Below are 20,235 nucleotides of genomic sequence, written 5' to 3'. Positions count from 1 at the left end.
GGACCATGAGCCTGGTAGTCTCCTAGCTGTGTCTGTCCTTAAAGCCTCTTCTCTTTGTATGCACTTTTACCAAGGGAGATTGCTGGGGTGGTGAAGGAGGCGTATCGTTAGATTGGAGAGGGCTGGCAGTTCAATTTGGGACAGGCTGACCATATGACATCCCATGGGAGTAGTGTCCTACTTTCAGTATCACCAGGAATCCCTATTGTTAGCCTGTAAGTGGAGCCAAGGGATACCCTCCTCTCGTGTTTCTGTACAGTAGTCCCTCAGGCGATGCTAGTTGGGGCAGATTCATTGCTGGGGTCTTCCTTGTAGAGCTCCCTGCTGTAGATTATTCCCCACCCACAATGAATGGGGCTGTGGTCTTCCCTGTACAGCTCACTGCTCTGGAATGAAGGCAAAAAAAAATAATAATGCCAGAGCAGCAGGGGAAAGAGAGTGCCAATAAAGATAAATGATTTCCTAATTAAGCCTGGAGACAAGGAGGGGCAAAGAGAACTGTTGAAGCCTTGTGGGAGCCAGAGTGAACCCAAGCAGGCTATACCACCACTCTGGCAGGGGTCTTCAGGCTGACATTTTTAAACAAAGGAAAAGGCTCATTTGACAATGGATCTTGCAAGAGCAATTCCAGATGCCTTGAAGCTAAGACTCTTCTCAAGCACCGGTGTTGTTATAATCACCAGGGGAGCTTCTGCCTTGCTAACTCTCACGATGTCATTATAAGTCTCCAATATTTGGGATTTGGTTTTAGCTGCTGAAGGCACTTTATTGGAGGGGGGTGTGAAGGAGAGCATCTCCTTTGTTTGTCTGTTTGTTGTTTTAAAGGAGATGATGGACATCATCTTGGCCAATGCACCTGGGACTGAACCAGGGAATTTGAGAACTGAAAGGAGAAGCAGTTGGGTCTTGAGCTAGAACAATCAAACTTTGCAAGTTGTGGCTCCTAAGAGATTCAGGGAATGGGCATTTAATCAAACTTGACTGAGTTATAGTGGCTAACAAGTTACGGTCAGATGCTGGGCTGCTTCAACTGATGGTGTGTGCAAACTTAGAGGTGGAAGGAGCTTTACGTGCCTGAAATTTTGTGTGGTTTGTCCGGTGGTGTTGGCTGCTTTAAAAAAAAATATGAATCTCTCCCTACAGACCTTAGCCTGCTGCAGTTGCAAAATGTCCCAGATTAGGTTGAAGCACTCATTGAGAGACATGAGCTGAAATCCCATTCATCCAGTTTAGGTTCAAATGCTTTGCCGAGGGGGAGGAGGGCTGAGGCTGCAGGCAGTTCATCCGGGACAGCACATTGTATACCTACAGCCATGAATTGGCCAGGTCCCCCTCACGCTTCATGGATTAGGCACTGGTGAGGACCCGTGGCGCATACCCGTTGTGGAAAAATGACTTAGGAAGAAAGGAATGACATGCATCCCAAAGGCTCCAAAGTCAGAAAGGAGCCCCAAAAGTGTAACTGAATCTCTTGCATAACCCTGCGTATCAGCATGACGATACGTTTCGCAGAGGTTTTGGAAGGGTAGTTCTCTGTCATAGAATCATAGAATCTTCATGGCTGGAAAGGACCTTTGAGATCATCGAGTCCAACCATACACACACAAAAAAAAAAAAACCCAAAAAAAACCAAAACAAAAAACCCCCAAAATCTGAAGGTGCCATCCATTTCCCATGACCTCTCTTCCCACAAATGCTTTTTCCTCATCTGAGTGTTTGCAGCCTGTCTCTGCTCATCTCCATTCCTGTGCTCAGCACAGGGCTCCCCCCCAGACAGCTGCTGTTAGCATGGCACTTCCCTCTCCTTCTCCCCTGATCCTTAAAAACTAATCGACTTTGCTTTAAAGGCCCTCTCAGGCTTCCTACCCCGTTTCTGGCAATCCCTGAAGTTTTGGTCCTGCCCCTGATTTGCCCAGCATATCAGCCCACGTCTAACGTGCGATGCGCTTCCAAACTCTGTGCCTTCTCCTCAGCAGCACTGACCCTCTCTTCCCCTCCCCACTACAGAACGAGCTTGTGGCTTGGTTGCTGAGACAGTGTAGACCCCTGCACGCTATCCTGGCTCCACACCTACCAGGGGTGTCTCCGCTCTCTGTTGAGGTCACACGCTCACACGCTGTTTGTGACAGGGAGGTATCTGGTCCACCTTTGGTGCCGGGATGTCCTTGGCTCCTGGGAGGCTTCTAGGATGCTCCTGTGTGAGATATGAGAGTAAGCAGGGAAAGAGCCTGCGCTGAGCTGGCCTCAGAGTGCTGCTCCGAGATCTGCGTTTCCTCAAAGAAATTCAAATCCTGGCATCGGGGTTGGAGGAAACATTCGTGGGATGGATCAATTGCCTTCAATTCCAGGACAAGTAATACAAGGAACCCTGCACTGACATTGGGTCTGCGCATCAGCCTTAACCCAAAAAGCAGCTTTTACGTATTTATTGATTTCACACCCTGGCAGCTGCCGCAGACTTGCCTGGCACAAAGAGCAGCAGCGCACAGGGGTTTGCCTCTCAACAGAGCGGCCACAAAGTCCACTCTAGGGACTGGTGTGGTTGCATTACGCTGCCTCTGTTGCCCTACACCTCTTCCCATTGTGGGAACATCCCTGGCAATTCAGCAGTGCGGCCCCAGGCTGAATTTGAGGATGGAGGGGGGTTGCACAAGTGACCCTGCTCTTTGGAGCGTACTTATTGATCTTTTCCCCTTTTGTTGACGCTGCACGACCCAGAAGGGACTCCTGCTCTCACTCTGAGGCCAGTGTCAGTGTCAGCTCTGCAGAGTGAGGACTGGTCGAGTCTTCTTTTTAAAATCAGCCTGTCCCAAGCCTGGGCACAGAGAGACAACAGCACTGCTGAGCAGAGAAGGGGCAAAACTGCTTTTCAGGTTAGAACAGAACTTTAATGTTGGGGGACAGGGGTAGGAGAGAGCAGGCAGAGGGGGTCAGGGGATGGTTGGTCCTGGCCTGGGCACCCACAAGGACATCAGCTGCCTCCCACGCCTGCTTCTCCCACAGTCCCAGCGGGTCAAACGCTGAGTGGGGCAGGTGATGGCGTGAGGGGAGGAGGAAGGAGGACCTCGATCACTGCAGAGAGGATGATGGCCAAGCTGAAAAGTCCGAACATTCCTGTCCTTACCCCTTTTATTTGATTGCTTTGCTTGAGGGCATTTTTTTTTTTCCCTCTTTCCTATTTGCTGTTTCTATAGCTAATCCTGGCCTAGCCAGATCATGCCCTAGAGACCACAGCAGCCAGCATAGGGCCACTTGTTTTTCTCAGGCTCTGCAAGGCGCAGCCGGCTTGCCCAGCTCTGTTGTGCCTCTCTGTAACTGAAGGGCAGGGAAGAGCTTGGTGTGGTTTCCATCTGGCTGTGCAGGGGGGGAACACGCTCCGGGCTGCCACTTCTCCCCTGCCAGACAGAGGTGCTTTGCCACGGCCATCCCCAGTCTGCTTTGCGTTGCAGTGATCTCTGCTTCCTGATTTTATCCTACGGCGTGCTGGGGAAGATGAATGTGTTCCCCGAGGCCAGGGCACTGGGAGCCCCTGCACCAGCCGGCGGGGCTGTCTGATGTTTGACGGTTGCTGGACAACGCTTCTCAACTATAAGCTGAAGAACTGGGTATTCTGAATCTTCCTGCCAATCATTAACCTGCTCTCTCAGGGCAAATGCACCACCCTGCAGTGTGCCAGGACAGCACACGGGCACCAATTAAATCTTTGGCAGGAGTGTAAGCAGTACAGCAATTGCTGCCCTTTCTGCTCTCTGAGATATCGGTGCGCTTCCTGCAAACCGAGAGGAATGGAGTTAATAGGTAACCAGAGCAGTGTATTCAGTGTGTCCTTTGCAAGGGTCATATTTGGGAATTTCCTTTTCCTAGGATCTCAGGTGTGTTTACTATGTGCAGCGTTCTTCACTGACAATTTAGGGGCCACATAGGGTGTAGTCTTCAAATTCTCTTCACCAGCTAATTCCTTCTCTTCTTTATTACTTACGTGTTAGCTACTCTATTTTTAGAAGACTAATAAAACACTACAACAGTAGTAATCCTAGGGCTATTTTTGTCCTGAGTGGTGCAGAAGCAGCTGAACTCACATAGGGAAGGCTGAGTCCTCAGTGAGACGTGGGTGTCCCGTGGCAGCTGCTCACAGGCTCTGAGATGAAAGGCTTTGTGAGGAGATGACCTGGGAAGATGGTCCCATTTCCACTTGGCAGTAGGGAAGAGGAGAAAAATGATTCAAGCTTGACCAAAGTGATGGTGGGAACATGACTCCTGTCATGAAAAGTTCTTCTTTGGCTGAGATGAAGTGCCTGTTTCTTTTCCTCTGACTATACTGGGCCTCAGGGCCCAAGTACACATTTAGATGTCTAACTCTGAGATGTCTAAATTACAGCAGATGAGGCCACCCTTCCCAGCCAGAATTTGCCAGGCTCTTTGTGTAGGTCCCGACCAAGGGCTGATCTCCTTGTTTCCCATTGTAGTCTGGAGATTGGCACTGAAGAGGGTGATTTACTCATCACTCCAAACTGCCCTCTGGGGGACTCTTCTCTCTTGGACAGAAAGGTATTTTGGGGGATCTTCTTCTGGCCAGGCTGAAGGTCTCCTTGTGAATCCTATCCCCCAGAGCTTGCAGACAACATATTCCCTGTGGCTTATTCCTCCACTGGCACTACAGGAGATAATTAGTGTGTGGCTAAGTCATATGTGCTGAGGGTCAGAAAAGACAATGAAGCAGATTTTCCCCTGGAGTAAAGAAATGTCAGCAGAGTTGCACTGCAGTGAAATGATGGGATCTGTCAGTGACCCTGGCCCTTTCACTGAACAAACAGCCCAGGGCAGTGCCTTCCTCCAGAAGAATGGCATCGTCTGGCAGCCAGGCACCCTTTTGAATGCACACGGTAGGGCTTTCCCAGGGGCTGGCGTCCCCAAGAGACACGCTGCCCAAAAGGGCAGCAGGGGACTTGATACAAAATGCCTGTGCACAGCGTAATTCCTTGTATGCTACTACTTGGTATTTCTGGCAAAAAACGCCTCGGCCCTCAAGTGAACAAAGTACCTGCCCTTGGGGCAGCAGAAGGAAGAACGTGAACTTGAAAAACCAATTTCCGAGGCAGTTTTGAGATATTTCAATAGCACTTGGAGATAGTAAAATAGAACAAAGACAGACTGGTCATCTTCGTCTTTGCCACACACAGATCAAGCAAGGTCTACTCTCTTCTACGTCCTTCATTTCAGTTCTTCTAGTGCACAGGCATTATTCATGTGAATTAAAAGACACAAGTTACCTCTCTGATTGTTTCAATGGTTCCTGCAATAGGGAAATTCTCTTTACTGTGGCTTCAGTAGCCTGAACCCTTCATCTCCCTACCCCAAGCTGACATTATACGGCACAGTGTGGAGACCAAGAGTAGCTACACCATTGGTCTGGGGTATGAACAGCAAGAAAAGGCTCTTGATTTTTCAAGGGGATCTTACAGTCCAGGAGAACTTCAACAAACTGTAATGGAAAATAAAAAAAAAAAAAGGCCCTTTTACAGTCTTGTGCATTAAAACAAAATAATCCTCTTTGGTTTCACCTTGATGCTGATATGCTATAAATGCCAACATTGCTTTTTATTCTGCTCACATTCCTCTCCACTTCCAGGTAAAAGACCAAATGTCTCTCATCCTGTTCTTGGAGATGAATCTGTCAAGTGTGTCCCCTTTCATTAGCCTTTTGTGTCACTAATAACTTACTGACTTGTATCTTTGGGACTTAAAACCCTTTATGTGTAAAAGATCACATACATAGGTGATATTCTAATGCTGTAGTGGATTTTTCCAGTTACCACACGGTGAAACGTGCTGTGCATATGAGGTTGCAATGCAGCCAATTATCATGAGAATATCTGTCCTCCAGCAGCTGAAGGCAGCACGTTCATTAATACTCTCAGCTCTGCGCTGGCAGATAGCCTCAGCATGCTGGTGTGCGAGGGTGGTGTTTTCTGCAGGACTTTGAGTTAGAGTCTTGCTCTTCCAAGCTGCTTTCAACGCGTGCTGCCTGCTTTTTCGCTCTGCGTTGCAGCAATAGCTACAAGTCATTGTAGGGGTGGTTTATAAGACAAATGGTGTATTTTGTCAGTGAGGGTTGAGACAGCTGAGAGAAAGTAACGGCTGGGCTGTGCTGGGGGCAGTCTCCTTGGAGCTGCATGCGTAGTATCAGGAGCCCACCTTGCCCCTTCGCCAAGTGTTGGAATGTGCTCCTGGACGGGGCACTACAGCCCAAGAGAGCCAACCGCCTTCATCAGGCGCCCGTCGTACCTCCCCAGCAAGAGGCAGAGCCCAGCTGCTACTGGGCAGCAACAGGCCCTGGAGGCCCTGAAACGCTTGGCTGTCTCTTGGGTGCTGCTCGACTCCTAAGGCATCACAGCAGCAGCGACCACGGTGCCCAGGACTGTCGCAGGTTGCTCTAAGGGACTTAAGAAAATTCAGAGAAGTGTTCGGCACCGGGACTCAGGGCAGCTTTGCACCACCCTGAATCAGCCTGCTTGTTTAGGCACCCATGTTGGAACATGTTGGCCCAAATAGCTGGCTTTGCACAGTGGATTAGGGGAGACCTGGGATTAGAGGGATTCAAGAGATCTTTGCATACTGTCAACATTCATTTAAAAATTGCTCCACATGGGGCCTAAACTCATGCAATTGAACACTTGACCGCATCCTGTAAAACAGGGCAGCGCCTGTATCCTGGGAGCTGTACCAAGTTGTCTCCAAGTGCTTTTAATTTACTAATATAACTAGTGAGATGTTCATGCTGTGTCCTTGTGCCATGCCTCCCAGTAGAACAGAATGTCAGGGTGTTAAAAAGATGCCAGTGTGCTTCTGTGAAGGGCTTCCTATGGACGATGATTTGCACAGCCCCAAAAAAAGTCCTTCTCAGATGACACGTGTAACATTGCAAATATGTCCAAAGCTAATGATTATTTTCCACATAAAAGGAATTTTATTTGCCTTCAGCGACATAGGCCATGGGACCTCTTTCTAAAGCTGGCAGTGTTTCCAAGTCTCTAAATAAAGCAACTGTATGACACAGACCTGAGATAAAAGCTTGGGGTAGAAAGCAGAGAGATGTTCTCATGAGAAGAGTACATGGCGGGGTGGGCGGGGGGGGGTTGATAAGATGGCTAAAATAGAAGGAAATGTAGTAAAACAGAGGGCCCAATGTGGGAGTCCCACTGTGGTCTCAGGAGCAGTATTCAGCGTGTGTTGAAGGCTCCTATAGATCTCTGTTAAACTAAAGGCTTAAACAAAAGCTTTTGCCTATTTGTCAGAAAGACATCCCAGGGAACGAGACACCAGTCAAAGCCGGTGGGAAAGGCGATGCTCGTCTTCCCCGTAGTGCCGCAGAGCTCTGCCACAGAGCTGCTCTCACTCCCGTGAAGCACGGGTTGTTAGGTGACACGGGCAATCATCACAAACATCATCTTTGCTCTTTTTAGGCGCTTCTGGCTGGTAAGATGATTGCGTGCAGCTCAGCCCCACATTGGAGTGCATATGTTTTTGGGGAGACTAAGTGCTTACCTTATTTTTTGGCACGGATAAAGCTACAAGCTAGCTGTCTAGGTCAAACCACAAGGTTTTGATTTGCAGGCTGGAAAGGTATGAGTCCCCCCTGACCCCACGGGTGTTTGCATTCGAGTGTGTGGCACTGCTGAAGGCAGCCGGGGAAGCACCAGACTGCTCCGCCTCCATGCTGAGGAAGGTGCAGAACGTGCATCTCATCCCCGCGCCTCCATCTCGCAGGCAGATCCTGCTGTCCGTCAGTAAAGTGGCTTTTCTCCAGTGCAGAAAGTCTGTGTGTTGGGATGCTGGGGACTCGTGGGCTCAACCCCTTGCAAGGCTTTCTGTGCAAATGAGGGCAGGTGTCAGACCAAACCATGGCAACGTGCCGAGAGCAGTGGGTTCAGAGGGAGATGTTCATTTAGAAAATGTTCGTTTAGGAAAACCATTAGGTGGTTGTGATTCCTGGGAAGGATCTCATCGGATTCCTGGCCAGGCTTGAGTGCCTGTTCAGCTCGTGAGGTCAGGCAGCTCATCCTCTCAAGAAGGGGTGAGATACCGGGCAGCGTACCAGGGCCAGGAATGGTTATCGATTCGTGAGGATGGCTAGCAATCAAGTAAGAAATCTCTGCTGTACTTTTCAACAGAAAGATTTCCAGACTGCAGTTCAACAAGGTGAAGCTGGAAGATGCTGGGGAGTACAGCTGCGAAGCGGAGAACGTTTTAGGGAAAGACACCGCAAAAGGCAGCCTGAATGTGAAAAGTGGTAAGTGAAGAAGCCAGCAAATGTCTTGAGCTGTCTGCCATTCAAGCAGAAAGCGGGAGGTTCTGCACATGATCTGTCTTGTATTTTGTTTCATGCTTTCAGGATATCAAGTAAAACAATCTTGGGAGATAAGAAAAATGCAGCTTAGTGTAAATGTTTATCTTTGTTATCTGTCACTGGCAATGTGGTTAATTTACATTTTAAATAAACTTAAAGTCTATGTATTATTTATTAAAAGGGGTAAGGAGGAAAGAAAGCTGGTGGGCTTGATGTTTTCTTTTTTTAAAGAATTTCTGAGAAGCAAAACTCACCAGAAGACAAGTAATTAAACCATAGCTTTGTGATGAGTGAAGTTGCTTCTGGTTTTCATCCTAGAATGTGTGCTCCATCTCGTAGAGCTCAGCGGATGGAGTCTGAGGTTACGTGGTTTTATTATTATCTTGGTCATAATAATTATATTGCTTAACATGATGGTTTGGATGCACCCTCCAGCTCAGAAAGTCCCTACAGTGGTTGCCAGAAGCTGAGAGTGTGTGACGGGGGGAGGGATGACTCTCCACACCAGCTCTGTTCCCTAAGCTCTTCCTCCTGCCGTTCACCACGGGCCACTGTGGGAGCCTGGGCTCTGGAGCCCTTTGGTGTCATCCAGTTTCTCTGTTGTGCTCTTCTCAGCATTAGTCAAATGTGAAGGAAGGTAGCTTTCTCCTGCTGCTTTCTGGCATTTTTTCTCTATTAACCTCTGCCTCTGCAGTGTTTGCGGTCCTGAATCTTTTATTCTCTGAGGCTGCAATATCCCATAGCCTCCCCCGCAGTTACTCTGTGCAAGCCAGCAAAGAGTCTCCAGACTCTGTGCAAAGTCTGGAGAAAGGCCATCCACGTTCAGACGTCCGTGCCTTCATGCTCCACATCTCTGAAGTTAGCCCTGCTGCTCTGCTGTGTTTCTTTCTGATCACAAATAGGAAAGGTGTCAGGACAAGCTATCTGAGGCAGCGCAGCTCCTTTTTTTTCTGACTCACGCTCTGGCTGTCCCATCACAATGTGACCTGTTCCTGTTTTCACTGGGAGCTGCGGGTGCAACCCCCCGTCCCCACGTGCAACACGCACGGGCAGCACGTGCCTGCCGTCAGAGCCCTCTCTGCCTCCGCCACTCGCCCTTCCCAGTCACCAGCCGTCCCTTTTCACAAGTGGGAGAGTGTGACCGAGCAGTGCAAGGCTCTGATCTTGCACGCTGCTCATGGTACCAGGAATGTGCACATCAGGCCACTGCGCCTTCCAGCTGCCCCATCCCGCACGCGCGGGCAATGGCAGTGTTTGTCAGGGCTTAACTCTTCCTCCGCAGGAAGGCATGCCGTCTGGCAAGGACAGGTGGTTGCGCTCACTCAGGTCACGAGGGGGTTGAGGACACACCTGAGTTGCCCGGAAAAGTTTTAAGACCTGAAAAGCAACCAAAGTGATCCAAAGATCTGGCCTGTACATTTTCCTAGCGCGAGCTGCAGGCTGCAAGGTGCTGCACATCCAGTAGATTGCCTGCTGTGCCCTGTGGTGGCACTGCCTTGGTTAATCCATTTTCTAAGCTGCCTTGCGAATCCGCCTTTGGCTTGTCACTCTCAGCTGCTTGCACACCTTGCTGCTGCTATTGCAGGTCACCTGGCAGGACAGCAGTTGAATGCTAGTAGTAGCTCCTTGCAAAGGCAAACAAGATGGTGGCGATCACTGTAGGCTTTTGCAGCTCTGTCACCCCCTTTGCATTCTTTTTCCACCTCCTGCTGGAGCTACCCAGAGCCGAGCAGCCTTCATCTGTGCCCAGGCACTTGCTGTCCCAGGGCGTCCCTCTTTCCTTACTGCTGGGACTTCTTGGGACCTTGACAGCTTTCCTCACTTTTGCAAGCTCCCTTCTTCTGTGATATTTTTCGGTGGAAAACTCCCCAGGGCATCTGCTTGTCTCTGAATCCACGTGTGTGCTGTCTTCTGTCCCTGCCCGCATTCTTCTCCAGACTCCTTAGCACTGATCCTGCTGTGGCTAAGTCTCAACACAGTGCTCTGTGAAGTTCTAGCAGTTTATAACAATTAATCAGAGCAGCCGCACGAGCTGGCCTCCCCTCGGAGCCTCCCCCTCTTTCCCAGAAGCTCACTCTGGCTGTTGCTGTTTCTGTATGTTACGCTGCTTTATATTCTCCTTTACCGCTGCCCCATCCCTGGGAACCTGGTGCATCATCATGTCCCGCACAGGCTGTCTGGGACTGGTGCTCTGGGGCCGTCTGCTGGAAGAAGCACACTTTGTGTCCTGACCCTTAGTAGTATTGTTGGACATCCCGTAACGTTGCTGTGATACACGCGGGTGAATCCAGGACTGGGAAAAAGTCCTGAGCTAACGCTGCATCTTGTGATGCAGAGACACAAGGTCTGAGGACACCTTGGGGTACCCCTGTAGAGAGGTGGCATGGCTGTTGAGGCTTGAGATGAGCATCGTGGAAGAGGTGTCCTCAGCCTGACACGCCGTTCCCCTCCAGGGGTGCAGAGGCTCCCGAGCCCACTTGGGTCCTGGCTGGCAGGGAAGGAGCTCACACGTGAGACCCTCAGGCCCATGGATGTGAAGGTCTGAGATTCTGTCTCTGTTGGTAAAAATTTCTCAGCCTGATAAGGCAGCGTTGCTGCTGCAAAGTACTCTTTGCTCCATCCCACTACCACTTTTCGGTTTATACCAATTTCCAAAGAGCACCTTTTCAGCCGTGCAGATCTGTTGTAAATCACTGAAAACACCACACTGATGAGAGATTTTTCTTTAGAAAGAGAGTGGCTTCAGTGCAGTGACTCCTTGTCACTTCAACAATGCCGATGAGCCAAACCCATCACCTCATCTCTCCTCTGCAATTCTGGTATTTCCACAAAATGCCCAGCTCAGAAATAAATGCCTTCGCATTGAAAAGCTTTGGGAGGGTGTCAGTTTCTGAGGAAATGCTTCTGGGCTTATCCAAAGCATATTGTGCTTTGGTGCTATTTTCAGATTTTTATTACTTTGAGGTAAATCAGATGCTTTCTTAGAAAAACATCCCGTTTCCCAGTTCTCTTTATTGAGTAGTCAAATATTGGTATCACATAGGCATGAAGGCACAGCTGAGATGTGACCATTTCAGACTCTTTTTTTTCCTCAGAAAATTTCTAGACACCTCCTTAACTGACACCCCCGCCTCCCCTTTGCTAAACACTGCGGGAAAAATCAAACTTTATAAAAAAATTCTTCCTGCTTTTACCTTTTCACGGTGGTCTCACCCCCTATCTCTGACAGGGTGCTGCACACACAGCGTGGGCTCCTGGTGCTTTCTCCTCTGTGCCTGTAGAGGGTGGTGAGGGGCTTTGACCCAGAAGGGGCTGTTGCTGCCAGCGGGCTTGGGTTGGCTGTGGACATTGGACTTTCCCAGCATCCTGGTTTATAAAGAGAAAATCACTACATGTGCTTGGCTCCCGTGTTGCCTTGGGCCATGGCCTTCATCCGTTTCACGTTCCTCCATCTCTTGTACGAGCGTTATGTTGTGCTGCAGAACTGCACACACTTGTGGGATGGAGGCTCTTCAGGTGGTCTCACCTTTTCTTAAACTCCACATTTTTCTTGCTGTCGTGTTCCGTCTTCGCGCTCTCATGGCCGTCAGGACTAAGAAAACCTCCCACAGTTTCGCTCAGCACCTGCCAGGTGAATCCTGAGCCATTTCTGCCTTTTTGTCACGACAGGGACGCTAATGGCAGGAGGCCCGTTACAGCGAGGGGACTGGCGTGCCCTGTGCCGTCCCCTGCAGCGGCGCTCGTTTATCTGCCTCTGTTACCCAGTTACCCACCTGAGCATATTCTAACCAGTACTAACACGTTGACCGCCACCCCAACCTGCGCCACCCAGCAGCACCTGCTCTTGTGCTCCTCCCTGCAGTAGCTAAGCCCACTCTTCTCTGCTCAAAACAGATGTTTTGTTCACTACTTTCTTACCTTAATTTCCCCAGGAACAACGAAAGCACCACAAGTCTTACCAGCCTCAGAAACTAAAATAGTTGTTATGGAAGAAGAGTGTAAGTACCTCTCCCCCGACTCCCCCCATACAGCTTCCTCCCCCTTATTTGTTTTGTTTTTATAGACATTTTGCATAAATGCTTTATTGCCTCCTGGAATCTTCTTTAATCGCTACTTCTCTTTGATTTCTCTGAAAGCCACTGATCTTTCCCTAGATCTTTCAAATATTATGATTTATTTTTCTGGTGTCTGTGTTAGAGAGGGAGAGGTTAGTAACTGTTGCAATGCTAACTTGAAGAGCATGCTAACTTAAAATTGCAGATGGATTTTCAGCATTCCCAGCTTGTTCAATACATGGTTTTATTGATACTTGTAAGATGTGCTTGTAACAGCCTTTGATTTAGCAGGGTTTTTTTGTAGGTTTCTTTTTTGGGTTTGGGTGTTTTATTTTAAGGATCGGTGAGAAAACCAAAAGAGGCTATAGGAAATACAAGAAAAAAATATGTGAGTCTTCTAAGCATAAGTCATAAGAAAATTGCAGCAAATACATCTGTGCCCTGCCATTACGTTTTTCCTCAAGTCTCCAGAAAGCAAGAACATATTTCCCAAAATGTTTAATTTGATTTAAAGTGGTGGAAGTGCTTTTTAGCATTCCCTCCTATTCAGTTGTCACAAATGCAGTAGAAAACGGGCACACAAAAATACAAATCAAAGGACGTATACAAGGTGCCCGGCCGTTGGTTCAGCTCGTTCTGGTGGAGGGCATTATTTCCATGTGGGAGGGTGTCTCCCTGCTGGGGGACACCGCGCCACCCATGGGGCGTCAGCACACTGGGCAGCCCACCAGGATCCTGTCCAAAGCAGCAGGCACCCGGAGAGCCGAGGACCGGGTGGTGGTTTGGAGATCTGTGCTGTATTGCCCTTCCAGCTGCTCACGCCCAGAACTGACAGCACAGCTGGCTGAGCCTCTTCGTTAACAATTCCGCTTTGCAGATTTGATGGGGATGTTTTCTCCTTGGAAAACTCCATCTTTTATCTTTTTAAAGGAAATCTGATTACAGCCACAGCAGGGACTGGCCAGGTATCCTTTAAAAGCTTTTCTGATTAGAAAACTGTACTTACAGTTTGCTCACGTTTTGCTTAGCCTTCCACTACACTGGGGACATCATGCGGCGATGCAGCACCGTTAATGCAATGACCATGCCACCCTTCCCCATGCTTTATCCTTTGTGTTCACCCGCATAGATCCATGCTACATTGCATTACGTATGTACTATTTTCACTAAAAGCCAAATTCAACAATAGAAAGGAAACTGTCAAAATTCCCTGTGGCTTGCACAGAAGTTTCTCCCTTTGTAAAACTTCTTTCCTCTGTGGGAACATCATCCTTGAGTGTCTGGTTTTGTCTTCATGATGTGAAGAGATGGTAAAGTCTCCAGAGTTAAAGTTGTAATTGACTTTTTCCTTCACGTTTCTTTTTTATGATCTCTCTCAATTGTTATCTAAATAACACATAGTCCCCCTGATTTTTGTGGTTACGGATGATCTATCATATACATGTATATGACATATGGGTAGGTAATGAAGATGTTGTGAGGTGGGATGATCTGGAAAGCTGACAAGTGTCCCATTCTTGTAAAACTCTTGGATTTCTTTTCAACGTCTGTGTTCAAAAGCTTGTCTGGCACCTGTAGGTTGTCCCACCTCTCATTGTTTCACTGAAAGGTTGTAAATGATCCACTGGATTTTAAACACCACGGTGAGAAAGCACTGTGCGATCTTGGCGGTAGCTGCACTTTTCTGGGAAAGGAGAGACTGCCTCGCACAGGCAGCTTGGTCATGGCGCTTGGTCACTCCTGTTTGGACTGCAGTGTGAGGCAGGCTTCTTACCAGGTAGGCTGGGCAAGGGTGTTAGACCCTCCACCTCAAGAAACTCACCGTGTTCTCCCCATGTCCCAGACAGTTCCTATGGGCAAGGAGATACAGCCCCATCACTCCGTGTAGCCCCACACGCCTCACCCCCTGTAGCCCTGCTGCTCCTGATGTATAAGTTTCTAACTAGTGTTTTTCCTGAAGGTCCCAGTTCCTTCCTGGATGATCTGGCCTTCCTTTTCCCTGTCTTGGGAAAAGGAGTGGGATATCACATATTTTCCCCTTGGAGCACTGTTAAAGCCTTTCTTACCACCTCTAAGTGTAGCTACTAGCAAAACTTGCCACATTCTGAGTCATCCCTGCCTTCCTCCTCCTCTTCTCCAGTGGCCACAGACCTCTGGGCTCGGTTGCATCCTTGACACAAGTCAGGTTTACACAGCACATGGCACTCAAAATGCGTCCCAGGTCTCCAATGTGTTCTGTCTCCTTTCTTGGGTAACTTTTTTCTCTGCAAGCATATTTTTTGTCCCACCGCTTTCCATCTCAGCACCTTCCCATGCCTAACTGGCACCTGACATGAGGCTACAGAGTGCAAGGAGGCAGGTTGGTACCATAGGTTCTTGGAAACATCAACGTTGTTACGATGGTGTGTGGTAGGATCTCTCCCCCAGCTCCTGTTCCCCTTGCCTACAGGCTGGCTGGAGAAGGACCTCTAGAGCAGGACCCCTTTGACAGGGGTACTGTTTGATATGGGCCTCACAGATCTCATGACAGTATGGAGAAACCCAAGGATCTCATGGTCTTTCTGGTGTAGAGACAGCCCTGATACCAGTCTGGATCTGGGACCAAAGACTTGGAGAGATCTGGGATCTGATGGTGCTGCATGTTGGGAGCTGTCTGGATACAAATCTTCCTTGCGTCCTTCTCCAGCCCATGTGGATGCAACCTTATACTTGGGGTGAGTACTGGGACCTGCCAGACAGAGAGTTGAGTTTCCTGATGCCACCACTACTTGTTATGTGCGTGGCATGAGGTACCGCTCAGCCTCACTCAGTGGTGTGGACACCTTCAGATGAGCTAGAGCCATTTAGCAGATGTAACAAGCCGGACCATGGAGTGTGATGACCATGTGGACCAAAGATGGTGTTAAGATCGACACTGTGTAGTGTTGATCTTAACACCAGCTTTGGTTCACATGGTCAAGCTAGGCTCTGAGGGCCAGATTCAGAAAGGAAATCTGATGTCTGGGAAAGTCTTCCCATTATGCTGTGTATTTTGACATGGTACCACTGTACCTTCCTCTGAGTATATGCTTTTGTCTGAGCATTATCAGAGCAGCCCTAGAGATGCTTTCTTCAGAAAACACTGGGGCTCAAAAGAAAGCATAGTACTCTTATCAAGAAGGCTTCCTGTTGAGCCCAGTAAGCATGAAATAGTTGCAGTAGCTTCATCCATAGTGAAAAAGCATTAAATAAGACATGTCTTGTGTTTTTCACAGGATAAGGTTGTGCAGCTGGGTGCTCACAGGCAGGAACTTGCAGGCATGGGGTAACCTGATCATGTGCCCTGATGCAGAGAAAAAGGTCCTTTATGCTCATTTCAACATCCCGAGAACTCTAAATGGTAATGCGATCCAGTTACTGCGCAGCCTGAAGCAGCTAAACAAGGTTCGGGAGTCTGGCTACAGACCTGCTTGGTAAACAGAATAGGAATTGGTGTCAAAGTTTAGGAACATTTTGATGGAGGCAAAAATAGAAGAAGGTTCAGAGGAATCTGTAGAGCATCCTGAGATGGAAGGTTTATGCAGGACAAAGATACTAAAATCTTATCAGGGTTTCATTTTTAAAAGGTAAGATAATTTTTGAAATCTCTGAAAAGGTCAGATAATCCCTTTTGCTTGTTTTCTGCTGTTGAGTTCTAGTTTCTCTAGTTTATTTCCTTGACTTCAACGAGCAAGTGAAGTCCGGAGGGTAAAAAGAGAATGCAGGCTGGGTGGAGGAAGCGTGGTTTTGATATCGTCAGGATACAAGAGGATCCACCAGTGATGGGCAGGTGCTCTAAACCAACATGTGGATCATTGCAGCTGCTCAGCTGGACCATTTGGGTCACTATCTAGCTAATCTGGTTGAGTGCTTTTACTTTACCAACCTGTGTAGGCTGGCAGTGCTGGCTGGTCTGTCTAATCTCACTCTACAGATGACCTGCAGCAGAAAGAGTTTTGGGATCAAATGAGAAGATGAAAGAGAGAGAAAGAGCAGAAGACGTAGTTCTGAGTTGTCCTGGGAACACGAGGACTCGGTAATAATGTGAGGCACCTGAGAGCCAGGCTCTCTGGATTGATTTTTAGGGCCTTTATTTCAACTGCTGGGGATCACAAGCCCTCCCTGAAGTCTCTTTAGAGATCTCCATGGGAGGGTAGGTGAAACAGCCCTTTCTCCAATTAAGTTTAACTCTACACACACCAGTTTAGGTCCACAGATGTCATAGCTGTCATCTTGGTGATATCATTGGACCTAGTTTGTCAACTAGTTTGTTTAGACTCATTCAGGCTCCTCCTCTCCCATTTAATACCTTCCCCAATGCTTAGCATGGCTGGGTGTTGGAAATGTTTTCCTTGCGTTCCCTGTCCCAGGTGAGATAGGCCTGGTGGACTTGCATGACTACAGTGTCTCAGTGATGTCTTTACTGTGATGTGGTTTGTAAGTCATAGAATCATAGAATGGTTTGGGTTGGAAGGGACCTTAAAGATCATCTAGTTCCAACCCCCCTGCCCTGGGCAGGGATACCTCCCACTAGACCAGGCTGCTCGAAGTCCCATCCAACTGGGCCTTGAAAAGTCACATCTAGTCACATCTAGTGGAATTGAAGCTTCAGCATATACCATAGTAAGATATGACGTGTAATTAAGGTTCAGCCAGTTCCCCCAAATCTTGTCTCAAGTCCAGTCTGGCATGGCCTTTACTGGGTGGCCATGGCAGACCTGCATGTTAACTGGCTGGTCAATTTCTGGTCACTCCAGTCTGAAGGCACTGTGCTCTCCTGGAGCCAGCAGCACTGCAAACAGGAGCGTGGTGCTGTTGGTTTGGAGTCGAAGGGTGTCCGGCCAGCCCAGAGCACGGCTAGAACAGACAGAAGTCAGTCGACCAAGGGCCACGAGGACAGACCGGTTTTCCACATTAGGCTAAAAATAAGTCCTGGTGTGGCCTTTGCTCAGATAATTTGAAACCCACAACTGGAGGTGTGGTTGATAATTGAGTGGAGCCTGCAAGCACGCAAGCATGGTGCCTTGAGGTGTACCTGTTGGAGATCTTGCTGACAGTCTACGCAGAGCTGTGTTGTGCCTGCCTGCTGAAAGGTCCCGGTCATTGCTTATTTTGCACACTGTGTATTTCTTAAGTAGCCATCACGTCTGCTACTCTAGATGCTATGTAAAGACAGGCCACTGTGACTCTACAGGCAAAAATAGGCATGGGATGGAAGCTGATGCCCCCTGGAAGAACTGAGGCGGTAAGCCCAACATTTAAAGCAGGAGGCTGTGTACCAGGGGATCTGCTCTGTCTGACTCCACCATGTGATCCTGGCATGTTGCTTCACTTCTTGGGTTTCCACTGTCCCACCTGCGAAGCATTCATGCTGGCACTGGCCCCGCAAAAGGCTTTTTAGATTGTTGAACAAATCCCCTCATTGAAATATCATGTTGCCGCTATTACAATTCATGATGGGGATTTGGGAAAATAAAATGCTGCAGTGCTAATGTGCATTCTGGGACTCTTGTGGTAGCGAAAAGCGTAGTAAGGGCTCCTTCATAAAGCTGGAGAGATCAGCCTGCAGGAGCAACTAGAAGCTTTGTAATAACACAGGACTTTGCCCCTGCAATAACTACCCGTCCTATGGAAACAGGCAGTCCCTTGGCACTCCGGAACCTTTCAACTTGCTCCGCAGTGAAAGACCTGAACAGTGCAGTTGGGAGATGTGGGGAGTGCTGCATGGGTTGGTTTGCTCAGCAATATCTGATGCTCTGAGCGCCCGGTAGTCTGGCATTGTATTTTGGGATGAACTTCTATTCTGCAGCTATTGATCCTCACGATTCCCTCAGGAACTGGCAACATAATTCCAGCAGGATCTATTTCAATGAAATGCAGGGGTAAATATTGGGCCATTTCCAAATGAATAAAGACACGGGAGCAGAATTTTTATTAGCTCCGGAGTCCCCAGTCTGTTGCCAGGCAAGCCGCAGTCTGCACAGGCCCTTCTGATTTTGTGTACAGAAAGCAGCAGCGGGCATCCAAACTCTCTTCAGGTTTATTAAGAGAAGAGAGCGTCGTACCAGACGTACAGAAATCTGCCACAGAGAGAATGGTTAGGATCAACAGCCCCTCAGTGTATTAATCAGTGTAAATCATGGATTTAGTGTGGCTCACGCCAGGATTACACTGCTGCAACTAAGGAATAGCTTGGCCAGACACCTTCTCATCCATGTTCTTCTGACAAGCAGTTGAATGAACTTGGTTGAGAGGAACCTCGGAAATTCTGTGTTTTATCAGTAAGTACATAAGGCATATACAGAGCAGGCAATTTGTATACACTCTCCAACCAGCTGAGTTCATCTGTCTAACTGAATGTCTAAATATTGAGAGAATAAAGTGTCTGTACTCTATGAACCCACCAGTCAAAGTTATTTATAAAAAAAAAAAGGACCAGCAAAACTATCGCTGTCTCCCTGCTCTTCTCGACAGTAGCTGTAGTTCATGAAAAATTAACAATAATTTATAGTCCAGGCTGCAATAATTAACTCTTTGCAGGGGGACTATTTCACTGGATTTCTGAGAACAGGCTGGTGAGCTGTCTGCAAAGGATAAACGATGTGCACGGTAGGAATTGTGTAAGAATCCGTGCACAATCATTAATGGCCTTTCTGTGTAGGTGGATTGTGTGAAGTCCACACGGCAATGTCCCTGCCCGTGGCTCTCCTCTCTCTTGCCCTGCCGTTGATGTTAGTCCCGAGTAACCTAGGTGTGTGGTGGAAATTAGACGCTCTGAATGACTACAGTGCTCTGAATCTCTCATGTGTTTGTGCTGCACTGTCCTCACTGACTGGGGCAGCAGCAACGGAGCGCGGCTCCAGATCGTTCACAATCTCATCCATCAAGAGGCAGCCCTCTTTTCCCCGTCCTCACCTCCTTATTCCCTTCTGCTTTGTTCTCAGCCCTGGGACTGAGACCAGCTGGAGCTCTGACTTGATGGTGGGTGAGCTGCTCCAGGCCTTCTTCCACCTTGCGGGAGGTTTGTGACCAGCTCGCCTGTGTGTTTGCAGAGACCCCTGTCTCAGGGGCCCCTTGCTTATTCCCACTGGTCTAATTTCACCATTTATTTTATGTAGCTTGCCCCATGCACACTCCTTGTTCCCTGCTCTTAATTCGTTGAAGTGCTTGGTACAGTAGTTGGTACGTGACTGAAGTTACTGCACAAACCCCCTCAGCGTCTCCCACTGCCTTCACGTGAGCCCCTTTCCACCCAAAATTGCTCCCTTGCTTATTCAGATCTCCGTTTATGTCAGTAATTTTACAACCTTCCAAGCCATTTGGGATAGGAGTTGTGTTGGAGGCCAAATGAAGGACTTATTCTACCACTTATTCTACCACACCAGCCAACAGGTACCTGGTACCAGCCAACAGGTAACATCTGCCTGGTACCGTGTGGCAGTTAAGGTAAAATAGCCGTGGGAAGTAGTTTCTGGATCACCAGGCACACCTGAGTGGCATTTAGAGTGGAGGTGAATGAACACGCATGACTGCAAATAAACTGTCCATGAAGCTCTCGTTACCAACATCAGTCATCAAACTGCAGATGACTCAGGACCAGTTAGACGTTTGCTAAGGTATTTCCAGTGGCTCAGGCTGATGGGGGAATACAACTAAACATGAAGTAACTGAGGGGAGTCACTTGTGAATCTGGGAATTATCCTGCTCGTTTGGTGGAAACCCACTGAAATCCCCCTTGGCCTCATGCTTCAAGGTGCTTGTCTGTGATCCGCAGCCACGTGGTGTCAAAAGGTGCCACATTTCAACCCAGGCACA

General features: G+C 48.5%; 1 protein-coding gene across 5 annotated transcripts in view; it reads left to right on the top strand.

The window, feature by feature from the left end:
* Positions 1 to 20,235, top strand: part of NRG2 (neuregulin 2) — a 136,573-nt gene that overhangs the window by 75,346 nt on the left and 40,992 nt on the right. For 3 of the 5 annotated variants that reach the window (XM_054217389.1, XM_054217386.1, XM_054217385.1), the window contains exons 3-4: positions 8,172 to 8,290; positions 12,280 to 12,345. In XM_054217389.1, the coding sequence (XP_054073364.1) occupies positions 8,172 to 8,290; positions 12,280 to 12,345 (185 nt within the window). The remainder of the gene's footprint in view (positions 1 to 8,171; positions 8,291 to 12,279; positions 12,346 to 20,235) is intronic. The other 2 variants (XM_054217390.1, XM_054217388.1) reach the window with 1 other exon arrangement.

This window comes from Rissa tridactyla, chromosome 11 (genome assembly GCF_028500815.1).
Source record: "Rissa tridactyla isolate bRisTri1 chromosome 11, bRisTri1.patW.cur.20221130, whole genome shotgun sequence".
Lineage (NCBI taxonomy): Eukaryota > Metazoa > Chordata > Aves > Charadriiformes > Laridae > Rissa > Rissa tridactyla.
Note: the sequence above shows the minus strand (reverse complement) of the source record. Positions and strands in the feature narration are given on the sequence as shown.